Source organism: Taudactylus pleione, unplaced genomic scaffold (assembly GCF_031769625.1).
Source record: "Taudactylus pleione unplaced genomic scaffold, aTauple2 ptg000205l, whole genome shotgun sequence".
Lineage (NCBI taxonomy): Eukaryota > Metazoa > Chordata > Amphibia > Anura > Myobatrachidae > Taudactylus > Taudactylus pleione.
The window spans coordinates 1,749,966-1,767,871 of NW_028284607.1; the positions used below are offsets into that span (position 1 = coordinate 1,749,966).

A 17,906-nucleotide genomic window follows, 5' to 3' on the forward strand; every position below is an offset into this window, starting at 1 on the left:
AAAAGAGCAAGGATACACACACACGCATGGGGGACAATTCAATTGTTTTATTGAGCGCCTTAACTACTGGGCGCCGGATTGGGCAATTTAATTGATGCTCTGTGCGGGCGCCCATGCCTCATGAGAGCGCCCGACAGCATTAGGTATAGCTGCGCAAAGTGGATAAACGCATCTAAAATACTGCTTTGGGAGCCCAAACTCCCTGTTGGACGCCCAAAGTGCCGACTTCTCAAACATTTCTGCTCGCCACCTCAGGAGGCTGTGAGCAGAAACGTGTCTGCCCGCAGCACGGGCACCCAAACAAAGTAACAATTGAATTGCTCCATGGGGTGCTCATTAGTTATGGCACCTGATAAGACAATGAATCATCCCCATAGATTCATGAATCAGAACATGCTCAATAGAGCTATTTTATTGAAACAATCAGACATGCAAAGTGACATATTTAAAGATGCAGATGTTTCAGGGCTGAAATAATCCCCTTCTTCAAGGGAACAATTTGCTACATTACCTTCAAAGTACTGAACAGTGGACCCTGCAGGAGATCCAGGGGGAGGGACAATGCGATCAGGGCTAACCTGCAAGGCACAAGGAAGGTCACAGTGGAACACAATTATTCTTAAGTCCACTGATCCAGTAATACATAACTGCTGTACATTTAATATAGTTACAGTAGAATTAATTTTCAATTGAAAAAGCAGACATGCAACTAAACCATACTTTTGTTTCTGGTTTTTAAAAAGTTATAAAATATGTCAATACAAAAAATATACAGCAAACTAAATTAGTAAATATGTGAATTAGAAGATGTGGAAAGAGCCCACTAATGCCAATCCTAACATTTATTCCTCACACTCTATTAACCCTAAGATGCTCATATACACAGTGATTTGAATGTGCCCATCATGCTATATTTGGAACAAAATCAGTAAGATTGAGGCCCCTTGAAAAACAGGTCATCAGACTGCAGTAATTTACCAGTAGGTACGGTCATTAACAATATCACTAACTGGCCCCATATAATAATGTAGCCATACTGCATAGACACCAAGCGAGAGCATCTGTCCAGCTTAGCCACCCACATGTATGACCACTTGGAGACAAATCCAATCACTGAGCAATTACGATGGGTGGATGATCTTCATGTGTATGAGCACCCTTACATTCAGCTTTTCTTATGTTTTACACCAGTACTGTTTTATTAACTACACAATCAGGATTATGGCATTTACACATTGAATTACATAACATTGTTACACACAATAATTTAACAAACACTACACTGCTTATATCTAAACAACATTATAAGGCGTATCAGCCAAAACACATTAATGAAGTGCTGTTGTGACATGCAAAACACTTCACATGATGTTCCTCTGTCTATATTAAGGTAGGTGAAAAGATTTGTGTGTTCGCAGCATCCTCAGCAGTTTGTGATAACAATAAGTTAGCGTATGTACCTGTGATCCACTAGATACACTGCTAGTCTTTCTTTTCAGGGAGTCACCTTGACACACAGACAATAGCGAGTTTGGGAGAATAGATCTAAAATCATTGAAGGAACGTCTGCGAATCCCTTCCAGCTCTTCTGGAGCTTTCAAAGACTGAGGGGAGACCTTGGGAAACAGCTTGGATAGGAGAGATTCTTCTGTGTTGCTGTATCGTCCGAATGCCCGGGAGATACCAATCAGACAAGGCACTGCGTACTTGCACAGGTATTCTGCAGGCAGAAAATGTTAAAGATTTATTACATTTCACTGGTGTATAAACCTTATTACTGTAAGATTATAGATCATCACTTGGTCTATCTGCCTGCAGTATATACATGGACCTCACTGCCCAGGGTTGTATGCAGGTGCTAGGGTGTTTGGCGCCTCCCTGTAAACTATAAATTTTCACCCTCATATAGATAGCATTCACACATTTTTATATAAGCGTAAATAGCTCCATTGGTAAGGTGTCTGACTGCATAGTGTGGGGTAATAGGTTTGAATCCCAGGTATAACTATATTTTAAATTAATAAGAATGTGAAGTAGCATCAGTTAGTTAGAATTAATTGGTAAGCTGTCTGGCTGCAAAACATGAGCTGACAGGTTCGAGTCCCAGCTATGACAGTATTTTGAAATGTGCTAAGTAAAGGAGAATATGACTGAAGGTACTTAGGGTCAAAAGGGGAGGTGGCCCCAATAGCTGAGGTGACAGGGAAAGGGGTGGAGATGTGATCACCCAGACACATGTGTGAGGATCAGGAAGCTACATGGCTGGAGCAGAGAGAAGAAGCCGGTATTCACAGATTCGGAAACTACATGGCCGGCACAGTGAAGCGGCAATGCATACCCTGCTTACCGCATTTCGCCGGCCCTGGTTGTATGCATGCAGCATCAGGCTATAACAATGATGTGCTGATGCAAATCCTGGAAGCCCAGACCCCCAGAGTCAATAACAGTCATGGGGTGGTGAAATGAGGAATCATTCATGGAGTCATGATCATTACAAATAGGGCCCGATTCAGAGATGGACCGAATTGCAGAGCTGCACACAAGCAGCTGTGCAGTTCCATCCACCTCAAATGCAAATGCAGCAGGAGGTGTATGTAAGAAACAGACATCTCCTTGCTGCGACTGAGGTCGCAGCCTGGGATCACCATCGCAAGGTTGCTCCTTTGCTCAGGCAGGGATTAAACCTGCGCACAAAGTAGGATGGTAGTATATGAACAAGCAGCTGCAACGTGAAGTGACCCAAATTCTTGAATACAGAAGTAATATGTAGAAAAATGCTACGCTCAGTCTCTTGGGTAACCACTATGTGATGGGCAAGAGTTATTGACTGTGCAAAGTAATTAATTCCTTGTATTGTGTGTAATAACCATATGCTTAGGAGCTGTGTTCAGAAGTAAACAGCACAGACATAGATGTAAAAATGAAGAAGTATTTTACTTATATATAAAAGCAGTAACAAAAATGTTGGGTTACAGTCACAAACCAAATGTCTGAGAAAAGTAATACAAATGAGTCTTATTGTTTCATATTAAAAGGTCACACTATAAGCAAATGTGCTTCTAAACCTTTTTTTGGGTAGGCAAGTCCCAAAATGGTAATAAATAAGGTGTACTAATTATGAACAGAGTACGGCGTACTGTTGCTCTGTATATTGAATTGTCCGTGCACTTAAGACGTTGTAGCTGTAATTACCTGTCTTCAGGATCTTCATGCTCAGAATAGGGACTAGAGTTGGGCTGCTGGCGATTAGACAGCCCCTCCCCAGACCGTGGCGGTGAGCTTACACAACCTGGACCCCGGGGCACGAATGGTCCAGGCATTTCACTGGTGGCTAGACTGGAGAGCTCATAGCCCGATGCGGAGTTCATGCTAACCTCCTGCATCCCAACTCTAGTCCCTATCCAGAGCAAGAAAATACCGAAGACAGGTAATTACAGCTGCAACGTCTTAAGTGCATGGACAATTCAATATACAGAGCAACGGGACGCGGAACTCAGTTCATAATTAGTACACCCGCCGTCAATCTGCTGTGATGTGGAAGCCCTGCACAGATCACTAAGATCTGTGCAGGTTTTGTTTGCATAATGTTTATAAATGGTTAAAATCAAGAAAAAAAATGTGTGTGGTGCTCCCCAAAACCAGCACTGGGCCTCTGAGCCTATACAGGTATTGGAAAGGGGGGGGGGAGGGGCGGGGGGGGGGGGGTTTGAGAACAGACGGTGTGGTGCCCCCATATTTTCCAATAACCAGCACTAGGATGAACCAGCCTGGGAGCTGAAACTACAGCAGAGGGAGACATATCATGCGATCCCCCTGCCATAAAGTCAACCAGTCCCAAACTCCCGTGCTATGGCCATTCAGCTCGCATCATTTTCTTAGGGATTCCAGCTTTGTGCTGTCCGGTTTTGGGGGTGTTTGCCATTTGGACAGGGGGACCCCAAGCTGATCTATTGCGGCAGTTTTAGGTTTGATTTTTGGTCATTTTGCAAGCCGATGCTTATTAAATCTGTGGTTTGTATACTTGTCAATGTAAAATAATCGATGTTCTAACGATTTCTAAAACCGGTGATTTGGTTGTTTTTCTGTCAGTTTTGACTTTAGTAATTGCAAATCCAACAAAAAGTACAAACCTGACCTTTAGTAAATTTACCCCTTAAAGTTTATATAGAAAGGCTACCTTTGTCCTGGATCTGCAGGGACTGGCACATTCCAAGAAGACATTGCATCACATCCAGGATTGTCTCCAAAATCTAAGGGCGCATAACACACACATATATTAAACATATTGAAGGGATAGGAGAGCATATAAAAACATAAAATAATAATGAAAAAAAAAAAAAAAACACACCATTTGTCCTAGGTATGATACATTTTCTCTATTTAATGGCAATCGCAGCACTAGTGAGCGAGTTCAAAGTCCAACTGGGCATATCACAGGTACAGTATGTTTAAATAAATACACAACACACACACACTATTCCAAAAAAATGTTTATACAGTACTAGCACAAATTATACCATGCTTTTTTCAGAAGGCTTTGAATTAGTTGTTAATATTTTTTCACATGGCAAAGATCGCCAAAAAAGTGCTATTCTTATTGAAATTGCAACTGAACTAAAAGCAAATATGTAAAAAAATTTTAACCTCTAACAAGAAATACTTTGTGGTTCTTGCTTCGGCCTTAATCCTCCTTTCCAAACCAGCAAAATGCCAGATTCCATACACAGTGGTGACTCCTCTCCTTCAAATGAAGGTGCTGCTGAATATTGAAGCCAGGATGGGGGAGATCCTTCACCATCCCTGGACTTCTTAATTATTTCTGCAGTGTAGGACTTAATATCTTTCACATTATTTGAAAGAGGGGACTCACCTCTTTTAAAGAGGATATATAATATGGGTATGCCAGGAGTGGGGAGAGAATGTTTTTAGCGTACTTCACCCAAAGTGGCAGAGTTAAATTACTCCATTGCCAAACACCACCCTTGCTAATGAGTAGGCAAGATCCATCCTTTCCCCAAGTTAAGAGGCAGTGGGGGGGCTGCTTTTTGGTAAGTTTCCTCCATTTCAACTTCTGGAGTGTTTAGGATGGGTGGGCTCGTCCTTGGCACTTATAATGCACTTTTAATGTACTATATGAGTCCCATATATAGATTTTATGGGCCAAGCAAATATCCAGTAATAGTCACAATAGAATAGCAAGCTCTAAAACAATTAAAAATAGATTACTCTATACCCGAAATTGACAATAACAGACATAACTAAATGAAATAAGCAGTGCAGACGGCAGCTACTGAGTTAGACAGAATATCTAAGTGCTGTCAGATACAGTTTGAACCAGCCAACCCAAAAGTGGAAACGGAATTTTCTGCTTAAACAAGAATGATTATTAGTTGTACAGAAACATAAATAAAATGTATGTCTGCAGTGATTGAGTACAGTGAGTAAATCTGCAACGGGAGTTTGGGTGCCCTAACCTGGACTTTACACAGGTTTAGCCGTTTTACATGGCTAAACCTGGTCTAATAGGGCGCAAAGTGCAACATAATTAAATGGGCGCCAAACAATTGAATAGAAACATTAGGCGTCCATTAATTACTGCAATGTAAAAAAAACGAATGAATCGTCCCCACAGAGTCAAATCTCTATATTACTGGAACTTCACCAGAATACTCTAGAATAATAGATCAGGTGAATCTGCCCTTTTCATTTAATTTAGTTTTTTCCGTAAAGGAAGAGAAGGGATACTGAATTCCTCAATGGTATTAACTTCAACCATCTCTGCTACGAGTACATTCCACCTAAACACAGACCTTCGTGACGTAATTTTTTCTCAAATTTCCCATAAACCTACTACCTTCGGTTTTAGCACTTGCTCTCCTGTGCTCTACCTTTGAAAATGTTTTACATTAAACCCCTTGGTATCTCTCACCCTACTATTCCTTCACCATCGATGTTCTGTTTCTGGGGTTAAATCACACATTTACTTTAATATTGATTTTTAAGTGTGTTATTTAGCCCCTGAAATAAAACATCGATGTTGATTGTTTTAGATTGATTTTTAAATTGATTAAAATCGATCTAAAATAAATTTACCCCCTGGTGTGGTCTCACCAATGGCCTACTTAGTGGCGTTACTACCTGTTCTTCTGTTAGCAAGTATTCTCCCTATACAATATTGATTCTGACTGGCCTTCCCAATTGCTTGTACGTTTACCTTTACCCTTTTCTTTGGTGGAGGAGTGGTTAAGTAAGGATGCTAGGGTTAGCAGTTAGCAGCAGCTAGTGTGGGGATAGGTTTCTAAGGTATGTTAGTATTATGTGTATATTTACTCTATTGTCAGGTTGATCTGTTGCATTACTGTTCTATTTGTTTGCTTCTTTCTAGTATAGCTTCTGGATACTTGTGGTGTCATTGAACATGAGGGGCAGAGTTATTCTTGTTATGTAATTTTATTAGTGCCTATTTGAATGCTCACTCTAAATGTGACTAAAAAATGTATTTGCTCACCTGGAATGTCAGGGCGCTGAGGTCTATTGTTAAGAGCCAGTGTAACAAGTATAGTCCAGATATAGTGCCCTGATAGAGACTCATCTTATGGGAGGTGAGACCCTTTTATTGAAACAAGTGAAACACGGGTATATCAAGAGCGGTATCAATCCTTGTTCATAAACAAATTACGTTATGCTCTTGAAACAGTACAGCCTGGAGACTGACTTTTGGGGTCTGTACAGTTTTATGAAGGTGGTGATTAATTCTTCACTAATAACTATCCTGTGGAGTATATATACCACCCATGTAACACTCCATATAACAGCACGTTTTAAAAAGATGTACTGAGTTTATTGCTCCTTCTCCGGAAAACCCAATTATTTGCCAAGGGAATTTTAATGTTATGAATCCCAATTTAGATAGATTGAGAGATCAGAAAACCACTAGAATGCAGAGTGGCTAAGCCTTTTTGCACCAAGGAGATGTTTGGCACCTTAGACATCCCTTTGCTGTACAGTATTCCTGTTTTTCCACTTCTTATCATAATCTAGAACCGACCTGTCGCTTGTTTCTTAAAGGCTGTTACCTGCTGTACATGGTATAAGTCAACAGGGAGATCTGATCACTCCACATTGTTCTTGTATATACATTGTAGCGTGTCAAAAGGACAATCATTTTGGAAATTTTGCACTTTTTAGGTCATTTTACTGGGATGTGGCTCAGACCTGTTTGGGAAGTGGGAGGGCTATTTGTCCTTCATTATACAATCAGCATCTTTCCCATAAGCTAGATGCAAGTGTATATAAGCCAAGATGTATTTAGAATAGGGTCAGGGTATGTAGTGCTTAATGTGTGTGCGTGGACACTTAAGCTATTTTGTTTCATAATCTATATAATGTAATAGTAGTTTGTATACTACAATTCTGTTGGCCTTATCTCTCAGTATAAACACATAAAAGTTGTGTGTGTAGAGTAAGTTAGGGTGGTTGCCGGTTTCAGACTTGCATTTTGCATGTATTCAGACGTTATGTACTGAATATTTGTCTGGGCACTGAGCTCAACATCTGTGTTCCTCACTGAGGGCCTGAGTTTGAGTCTCACGTAAATCGGTCACAATTACGGATACCTACAGTACAACGATCAGAAATCATATGCACCTATATACAGTAAATAAATAATTCCTATGTATACCATGTGTGGGACAGGCATTCCATGCCTCTTACTCATCCCTTCCTCTGGGTACTTTAGTCCTCATCATAAAACCTGTCCAATGTACCCCATTATGTTCAGCAATGTTAAACTCCCCTCACTCTTACTACAATAATCCTACATGACTCCTACATACAGTACATTTACTATTAAATTGTATACCAGTGTTAAATAACTCAATTTACCCATTCTGTGGCTTGGACACTCTAACTGTCCATGGTATCAACAGTGCACAAGTCATAGGTTTGTTTCCAACCAGGACCCTATCTGCGTGGAATTGTTTTAAGTTCTCACTGTGTTTGTGCAGGTTTTCTCTGGGTAATTCAGTTTCCAACCACATTCCATATACATTAACAGCGGCAAATAATAAATATTATGTTTAGGACAGATCCCCACCATACAATACTCATCCTGCCTCATAAAAGTCATTGCTTAATACCTTTGATGCACAAAAGTCCTACTATTTGCATGGATTTTTCTGTTGGTCAGCACTACACATCTCTCCTCTCTCTTCCTTCATATGCCTTCACTATATTATACCATTCCCACAGCACATGCAGAGCTTCCCACTTGTGCAGAGACAAATTTGCCTCAGTCACCCTCTCATATTACTGCGGGAGGCCATGAGTGTTGTAGTCTGGAAGATAAGGAAGGGCCACCCTCATTGTAGCTCCATTTCCCTTCGCCAGGTTTACAAAATACTCTAGACAATATGGAACCAAGTCCAAAAACAATTTGCAAACTACAATTAAATAGAATTACCTAAAGAAAATCGTATCTGTAATCGTAACTCTTGGAATTGATCATTATTTTATGTGTACTAAAACTGCCGTGAAAGACAGACTCAAACGTGGTTTGTGGAAATGATATAATATATCGACAAAACACAAGAACCCTTACCTGTCCTCTGAAAGCCAAATCCCTATGAGCAACATCTGACAGTAGAGTGACCAGACAGAAGCTGAAAGTCTCGGCCACTGGAAGCATACCTACGGGATGGAAAAGAGACAGCAGTGAGAGATATAAAGAAGTCAATGACATGGTGGGACACCCTAAAGGTAAATACAGATGGCCACTTGTCAGGGATATTCAGAATAAAGTGTCAGATTACACTAGTCTAGTCAAAGCTTAATTCACATTATATAAAGTTACAATTAGACACCTCTCTCCTGGACACACTTTCTGATTTTATTTCCAAAGTTGCTATTTAATAACTGCAGTTTGAAATAAATTAATTGTATTATTTAATGTTGGCTGGAATGAGCCAGACAAAGCTAGAGAGGTCTGTACACGATTAAGCTGGAAGATGAACCTGGCAAATCCTAATGAGTCTGTGTACTGATGAAAGTACTGGAACACTAAACCCTGGTGAGATCACGAGGCACATACATCATTGTGCTTTACACATGTACTTTAAACCAAAGCCTAGGCTAATGTTTGTTCCAGTGCATGGCCACCAGCCATCAACGAACCCACTAAGACATGACAGAGACAGCCAGGGGGAGGCCAGTATTAGGGTAGTCCAAATACAAAGTGAATGCACTGACCACTAAAACAGATACAGGGGATGTACCTTGTTACAAATAAGGAGGGGTGCATATGTCAAACTAGTAAAGGATCACTTCGCAGCACCCTCAAAATATGCTACGTGAAGCACCACTATGTACCACTGTTCCCAGGAAGGCCATTAGGGACTTCTATAGGAGCTTGCAAACTGCATTATCTCCATCTCAGACTGTTCTGTTCAAACAGTACAGAATTATTATTATCATCATTTATTTACATGGCACCACAAGTGTTCCGCAGCGCCTTACAAAGTACATAAACAAATAGGTGACCAGTGGCTTACAGAACAATACAACACAGGACAAGGACATGGATAATATACATTGCTACATTAGGAACCATAACATAAGCAGCCGAACATAAGCAACCAAGTGTTAGGTGCCCTAGTGGTGAGTAAAAAGTAGATGAAAGTAAAGTAGGGAGAAGCACAAGAGCTTACATTCTAAAAAGAATATATTTATTATAACAATAACAGTTTAGATTATTTTCTTAGTCCCCACAAGAAATTTATGGACACCATATATTTGGTGCCTGTACACCATAATGCTTTTAAAGAAAGACAAATGGTTAGTTTTGTTTGAAAAAGGCCTACCTGAATAATGACACAATGTACATATCAGGATGCCTCTATTAACAAACATATAATCATGCATACAAGGAACAATGTACATTTTGGGGATAAACCAACCTTTTCCTTTACGAGCTGTGCTCTCCTCTATCCACTGCACCTTGGGAAGACCTCTCAGAAGCCTCAGAAGGTAAGGTATAATGTTTTCTTTGTGCTGAAAATACAGATAAACAGATCATTTTTTACAATGAGTTACACTTTTCTTTCTAGGTATATAGACAATATTTGTATCTCTATATTTAATGCTATTTTGGTGTCTCCCCTCGGATGGTGTCACCGGGCAGCACTGCAGCAGCTGTGATGGATGATGGATGACTTCATCCACACATCCCCTATGTCCAGAGAGGCTGGGGGGTGCCCTGCAGCTCCTGGAGTGCTGGGCAAGCCCTCAGCACAACGAGAACGAGGGAGTGACACATGGTCACATCCCCAAAATGAGAAACATCAGGGGAGTGGCCTTATAGACATGAGGTCATGCCCCCTTTCACGCGCCCACAAGGATTAACAAGGAGTGCCACACCAGGTATCACCACTCGTAGTGACGCCTCTGGTTCTGCATACTAATTTTGTAACGCATTACTGTCTTCTTCATGTCAGATTAAATTAGAATGGTAATTCTCCTCTGCCTTCTCTCTTTAAGGAATCCATAGTTTATCGGATTATAAAACTTAATTCCCTTCTACTGGCCATGCAGATGTTAAACTGGTTGAAGAGCTGAGCAAGTTTTATGCCCGTTTTGACAGGGAGAATATCTCTACTGTTTTTAAATTGCCTCTTTCGTACAATGATCATGTATTGGTTCTATCGGAGTGTGACGTTAGGAGCCTGCTAGCTGTTGGCACTCAAAAATTGCCCGGTCCTGATGGTATCCTGGGGATGGTGTTAAAAGGTTGTGCTGGTGAAATTTCTCAGATCTTTGCCTTTATTTTTTATTTATCTATAGCATATTGTACTCTTCCTGCGTACTCTTCAATGATATTAGACCGATTGCGTGGACCCCGTTAATTATGAAATGTTTTGAGAAGTTGGTTCTGATGCACATGAAATGTTATCTGCCTGCTGGCTTTGACAATCATCAATTTGCCTATAGGCATAATAGGTCGATTGAGGATGCTCTGATTTCTGTGGTGAATTCTTCCCTCAGCCATTTGGAAAGGCCTAATACTTATGTTAGAGTTTTTTTTGTTGATTTTAGCTCAGCATTCAATACCATCCTTCCAACTGCTCTAATAAGTAAATTACTGAACCTGGGATTTTCAGTTACCTTATATAAGTGGATTTTAGATTTTTTTTAATTAATAGACCGCAACAAGTTAAATTGGGAAATTTGAGGTCATCTATCATAAGGATTAGCACTAGTACTACTCAGGGGTGTGTTTTAAGCCCACTTTTATATTCCCTTTTCACATATGACCGTGTCCCCTTGTTGGAATCTATTTCTCTTGTGAAATTTGCGAGCAATACCACAATAGTGGGTCTCATCTCTGACTCGGGTGAGCAGGCATATTGTGGTGAGGTGAGCATATGATTAAATGGAGCAAGATAAATTGTTTGGTTCTAAACTTGAAAAAAAACTAAAGAATTAATCATTGATTTTAGGAGGATGAATATGTCTATGCTACTGCCACTAACTTTTGATAATATGGAGGTTGTGAGGGTAAAAGATTTTAATTTATTGGGTATTATGATCTCTGCTGATTTATCCTGTCATTCTAATATTGTGGCCATGATAAAGGCACAACAACGTTTATATTTTTTGAGGAGATTAATGGCAGCAAATCTAAGAAAAATTTGGCAAATTTTTACAGCTGCGTCATTGAGTGTGGTAACCTACTGTATGTGAGTATGGTATGGGAATAGTACCAAAGCGGATCGCACGTTGTTAGAGCGAGTCGTCAAAACGGCTGAAAGTATTATCTGTAGTGATTTGCCTTCTATTGAGGAATTTTATATTAAGAACAGTTTACGCAAAGGAAATAGCATCAAAAAGGATTGCCAGCATCCGGACCATAGCGTGTTTTCCCTTTTACCACCACAAAGGCGCTTCAGGTGCATCCAATCTAGAACTTCGCAGTATAGGAACAGTTTCTTTCTATCTATTATTGTTAGCATGAACCTGAATTTCGATTTTAACGAATTTGATTGTTCCATGCTGTAATGCGCATGTGATTTATCTGGTTTTGTAATTTAGTTGTTCCTTTACAATGACAATAAAAAGTATATATCTTATCTCAGCTTTAACAATTTTCATCCACAGAACTGACACTCATTTGTTTTTTTTTGTTTCTCTGCAAACTCTAGAGACCGTTGTGCAAGAAAATACCAGTAGAGAAACAGTTTCTGAGATACTCAAACCAAGTCATCTCGCACCAATAATCATTCAACAGTAAAAGACATTTAAATCACAATTAGATCACATCTATTCCACGTTCTGGTGTATGGTCTGAACAACAGCTGATTTTTGACCTTGTCTACATGCTTTCAAGTCCTGAGTTGCTGCCACATGATTGGCTGATTAAATATTTGCATTAGCAAGCAGGTGTACATAATAAAGTGGACAGAGAGTAAGAGAGTATATATAGGCTACAAAAAACATGTTCCAATGGTGAATCCTTGATAACAGTGAAAATATACTTATTTTTTATCAATATGTAATTCAAACTTCAAATATCTAATTCTGTAAATATTAACTCTTGTGGTTGTTGCTAAAGACAAGCAAGTTAAATAAGTAACATAGATAAACAGATAGAGATACCTGAAGATCAGACTCAACCAGGAATATACCCAAAGCAATAAGGGCATCTCTGCGCCTCTCGTCCAGCTGGAACACTCCATGGAAATCAACAGGGCACATACACAGTAACTTCTGTACCTGTAGAGAACAAATTAGTTGCTCATCTTTAAATTCATACTATAGAAAGACTTAGAGATCTCAGGAGAATTAATGCATTTCACAAATAGCAATGGCAGATCTGCAAACACGGCAAAGAAGTTTGAACAAAAGTAATGAGACAGAGATTTCACAGACAGGATTTTTCGTGATTTGCCTTTTAAGTGATTGTAGCTGTAAAAAACGTGCAGACTCGCCAGAATCGCACCGATGACTGCATCTCGCAGGCTATTACATTTCCCCCTTACCATTTCTGGTACATACATGTGCCCACTTAGCTGTAACTCCAATAATAGTTGATGCACCACTTTTGCTGTTGCCAAATTGACACAGAGCACTTCTGGCAGCTTTATTGTCAACAACAAAATTGAAGTTAAACGTTTGGAATAAATGTAACAAACTATTTTTGAAGGCTCAGGATTCTATTTAATGCAACATATTTTAACTAAATAAAAATTGAAGCCTCACGTAATTGAGTTTACCATACTTAGAATTTTATAATTTGTAGGAACTAATTTTTGCAAATCAGTTTAAAATCCTTTGCAGAATACCTGCATTCCATTCTTGTTACACTAGTAATGTATGAAACATTTTATAGCACTGAATTAAGGAGCCTATCCATTAGCAGATCTTTCTGAAAGACAAAAATTTAATCTTTTGAAAATTCCTGGGGCTGCGGTGAAAGATATCTGTCATGTACATGACAGATTTTTGCAAATGACGAACGATATTGCATGACATCATTCTGGGAGTGTTTTTTTCAATGTTTCTATTCATTTTCATTAAAAAATCGTTTGTTTACTGCGACAGATATTTCTAATATCTGTCAACAATAAACGATAATTGACCAACATGTTGGAGACACAAAAGACCCAATTTGTCGGCCGCGGGAGTGCGCATTTTTATCGTTCAGAGCCTATCCATTAGCAGATAAATTGAACGACTGAACGATAAATCGTTCATCGTTCAAATGTATCTGCTAATGGATAGGCCTCTTTAGTCTCAAAAGAGATAATATACAGTGAGTTGACATATTTGTATGACACAAATCTAAAGGCGCACATCCACTAGGCGATATTAATGAGCGATTGCACGATTATGACATCGTAATAGTGCAATCACTCATTAATCGTGCACAAATTGTGCACTGTAATGTCAGAAACGACCAGCAATGCGCGCTCCCGCTGGTCATTTCCGACATCAACCATCGGGTGAACATGCTGGTCAAGCTGCCGATAACGACATACTGTCCATGTTCGGGGATGATGGAGGGTGCCTACACTGAACGACTAATCATTCAGTGTAGGCACTGCAGGGGATGGGGAACGACGGTACGAGTGTCGTAATCATACTGTCTTTCCCTAGTTGCCTAGTGGATGTGCGGCTTAACACTGAAGTGCTTCTGTACCATCTCCACACAAACTGGCATCTATAGCATGAGACAACTGTCACCATTACTTTCAGAGTAATCCTTAATATATGCCTAATGAGTAATACAATACTCTTAGAAAGGTAGAAATAGTTTGTTATTAACATTTAGTTATGATATGCAGTCAGCATTAATTTTATATAATATGAAAGAACATATTATATAAAAATTAATAATTGCATACTGTAGCTAATATAACTTCACTACAATATTATAATGTTGTAGACCAGTGGTTCTCAAACTCGGTCCTGAGGACCCCACACACTTCATGTTTTTCAGGTCACCCAGTAGGTGCGCAGTGTATTCATTACTCATTGACACATTTTAAAAGATCCACAGATGAAGATAATTATTTAACTTGTGATTCTGTGAGGTGACCTGGAAAACATGCACTGTTTGGGGTCCTGAGGACTGAGATTGAAAACACGTGCTGTAGACTAAAGAGACAGTGAGACACTGTTAATAGCGGGGGTAGTCGGCAGACAGGATGCCAAAGGTCTAAATACCGGTGCCGGAATCCTGACAGCCAGCATCCCGTAGGTAAGTATGAGTCCGCCAATCAGTAGTATTAAGACGGTCCTGTACCAAGTATATGGGATGGGGCATGACTTTGGAGCATGGCAGTGTAAAATAAAAATAGGGGTACACAGAGTTACTATCCAGAGGCCAAAGCAGTATAGGAGCCTAAAGTTTCAGCCGCATCCTTCCTAAGGATGTGCAGAGCCATATTATAAGCAAGGTTCTCCACAAATTTAGCGCCATATTGCTTGACTGAAAAACAGGGTGATTGTACAAACTACCGTAATAGCAGGGAACTGGTGGTGTTCTATTGATCACAATACACAGGCTACACGCAGAACACTGGCAACGCAATCAGAGTAAAATGACTCGGCACACAGTTCCCAAGGCTCTGTTCAGTCAGAACACAAATACATACACTAGGGAGCAGAAAACATTAAAAAAAAACAGGGGGTTGAAGGGTATAAGACAGGGTTACACGAGGATCCCAAATGCTCTCTATGGCAATGTCACAAATAGCAAGAATACATTATCATACCACAAAAAATATGCATGCACTCATCATTGGTGGGCCACTGTATGAAGAAGCAACAGAAATGTCATCACTCATTATTTGCTAAGACGGGGATGGATGCAAACATAGAACTGTTTAGTTAATACTATAAAACACGGATATTGTATTATTACAAGTGCCAAGGTGGAAAACACAAATTCAGACAGCAAACACTATATAGTACAGTGGTTCCCAAACTGTGCGCCGCAGCAGCCTGGGGTGCCTTGGGACACTTGCAGGGGTGCCTCAGATTGGTGGTCCAGCACCAAATCAAATACTTCATGGTCAATGTAATGTAAATATGTGAACAAACAGAAGCACAAACCTGTCCCCCACTATATAACCAAACCTAAGGATGACAGGTAAGCACCATATACTTCACTTTACTACTTCACTACATTTGTTTCTGAATTTCTCAACTACAAACTTTTGGCTTAGGGGTGCCGTGAAAACAATGCTGATACTCTAGGGCACTGTGATTCAAAAAAGTTTGGGAACCTCCGCTATAGCATATTGTTAAGATAGTATAAGGGACCCTCATGCAAAGTAGGCAGGTGAAATGGTCCCAGTAACAATTACAGTAAGTAGTGCCAAAGGCTGCCAGCAGCAGTAGTCATTTCAATGTATTGACACTAGCTCAGCCCAGTGCAGGGAAGATCATTGGTGACCACTCACTGCCAGGTAAAATCAGCCAGCGCCAGGTGACTCTGAGCCTGTGACCAGTGATCACCCCCTCACACAGGGAACACAGTGATAATGTGCCCTGCCTGCCCGGCCGGGAGAGACTCATCCTCTGTAACTCTGCCCGTGATGCTGCTGGCAGCCACCATACAACCATCTCCTCGCTGCTGCCGGCTCACCTTCTCCAGTGCCGCGGGCCTCTGCACTGCCAGGGAGCGGGCCAGGGACAGCACTGTGTTGAAATAAAAGCCCCGGGAGCTACCGCTGCCCCCCTTGGCCGCCATGTTCTCCCGAGACTGAGCCGTCAGATGACGTCACCACTCGGCTTCATCACATCACATGACCCAGAAAGAAGAAGTGACGGCAGCGGAGCTGGGCGACTTGCCCCTGTTGCCATGGTAACTGACAGACGGCCACACTCCAGCTGCGGGGAGGGTGCAATGAATGTCCCAGAACGTGCGCTTAGCTGGGATTCATTTGTCCAGTATACGAGAAGCTGCTGAGATGTGAGCTGTTGGACAGTAGTAGTATAATTTGTTCCCTGCTACCGGTACAGAATGGTTCAGCCCAGTGCAGTGAGGGCGGAAATGACAGCTAGGTGGGGCGGAAGTAGCGGTTCGTGAGCTAGACCACTTTGCTAGGCTCAAGCTAGAAGGTGCTAGGGTCGGGTGTGTGGTGAGGGGCTAGCCTTGGTGCAGAACGGGTGACGGATTATTATAGAAGAGCGTTTATTATACAGGTAAGAATAACCTTTATTCGCCCCGATGGTGTAAGTATACCCGGCGCCTGCCGTACAGTACTTGTTATCCTCAGCAGTTACCTCTGCCCCGTCACATGACTGTCTCCCCTCCTGTACCACAGCCCAGCAGCTTCTCCTCATCACCATGTCCAAGAGCTACAACCCCTTTGATGAGGACGAGGATGAGGACTTTAAGCCCGTGAAGTGGAACAACGAGCAGGACCCGTATGAAGACCCCGCCGAGCGGAGAAGGAGGGAGGAGGCGGACAGCCAGCGCTCTCTGCAGGCAGAAGTCATGAGGAGGGCACAGGCCACCGTGGACAGCAGTAATAAGTCTTTGTCCCTCATATATGAATCAGAGAAGATTGGGGTGGAAACGGCAGAGGTGAGTGTCCCTATTTACAGCTGTCTCCGGGGTATATATGAAAGATAAAATATACGAGGCTAAAGTTAGCTTCTTATTCGTGCTCCAGCTTCTTATTCAGTTTCCAGCTTCTTATTCAGAACATGTTATAATAAAACATTTTTATCAAATAGAATCAATAAGCTTACATTGAATAAAAGGAGAAAAGAAGGCTCTCTTTGTGGGGCACTCTTCTTATGTTATTATGAAATTAAAATGTAACTTATAATATATGCCATTACAAATAAACCTCAAGGTATCCAAAAAACAATACAAGACAATACAGTACAAAGATTTTATGTTGCTACCTAAACGTGCTGTGTTTTTTGATTGAGAATGAGAAAATATATATATCTCATATTGCTCAGAATATCTTTCTGTTTTAATATGGTTATTAGTCGTCGGGACACATAAGTAGCATCATATGTAGAAAAGCAAAGAGCGCAAATATTAAGTAATACAGTGGAACAGACTGTTCTCAGTATTCTTAGACCTCCAATATGAGTCTTATTGTGTGTACAGGGTATGCTCACCACCAGAGAGTACCAAAGTATTCTTATTCATATATTATCAAAGTGTCTTTCTCTAACCCACAACGTTCCTGTAGTCATGCTATACAGGAACATACACACATACATACTGCGCTATATTTAGAAATTGTATGTATGTATGTGTGTGTGTATATATATATATATATATATATTATAGTGGTAGAGTAAATATTGTGTTATAATACACTTTTCTCTAAGAGAGTAGATTTGGCCTTCCAAAAATCAATTATGCATAACCTACCCTGTAT

At 40.6% G+C, this 17,906-nt stretch overlaps 2 protein-coding genes across 3 annotated transcripts in view; one reads left to right on the plus strand and one right to left on the minus strand.

The window, feature by feature from the left end:
* The window catches only part of PI4KA (phosphatidylinositol 4-kinase alpha), a 162,254-nt gene extending 145,833 nt beyond the window's left edge, over positions 1 to 16,421 (minus strand). For both annotated transcript variants that reach the window (XM_088477833.1, XM_088477832.1), the window contains exons 1-7: positions 16,145 to 16,421; positions 12,649 to 12,765; positions 9,954 to 10,047; positions 8,600 to 8,688; positions 4,178 to 4,250; positions 1,461 to 1,720; positions 512 to 578 (exon numbers count right to left, since the gene is read on the minus strand). In XM_088477833.1, coding sequence (XP_088333959.1) covers positions 512 to 578; positions 1,461 to 1,720; positions 4,178 to 4,250; positions 8,600 to 8,688; positions 9,954 to 10,047; positions 12,649 to 12,765; positions 16,145 to 16,249 — 805 coding nt within the window. In that variant the 5' untranslated portion in view covers positions 16,250 to 16,421. The remainder of the gene's footprint in view (positions 1 to 511; positions 579 to 1,460; positions 1,721 to 4,177; positions 4,251 to 8,599; positions 8,689 to 9,953; positions 10,048 to 12,648; positions 12,766 to 16,144) is intronic.
* A 130-nt stretch (positions 16,422 to 16,551) lies between these two features.
* Positions 16,552 to 17,906, plus strand: part of SNAP29 (synaptosome associated protein 29) — a 33,949-nt gene continuing 32,594 nt past the window's right edge. Inside the window, exons 1-2 of the mRNA XM_088477834.1 lie at positions 16,552 to 16,704; positions 16,827 to 17,089. Coding sequence (XP_088333960.1) covers positions 16,850 to 17,089 — 240 coding nt within the window. The 5' untranslated portion in view covers positions 16,552 to 16,704; positions 16,827 to 16,849. The remainder of the gene's footprint in view (positions 16,705 to 16,826; positions 17,090 to 17,906) is intronic.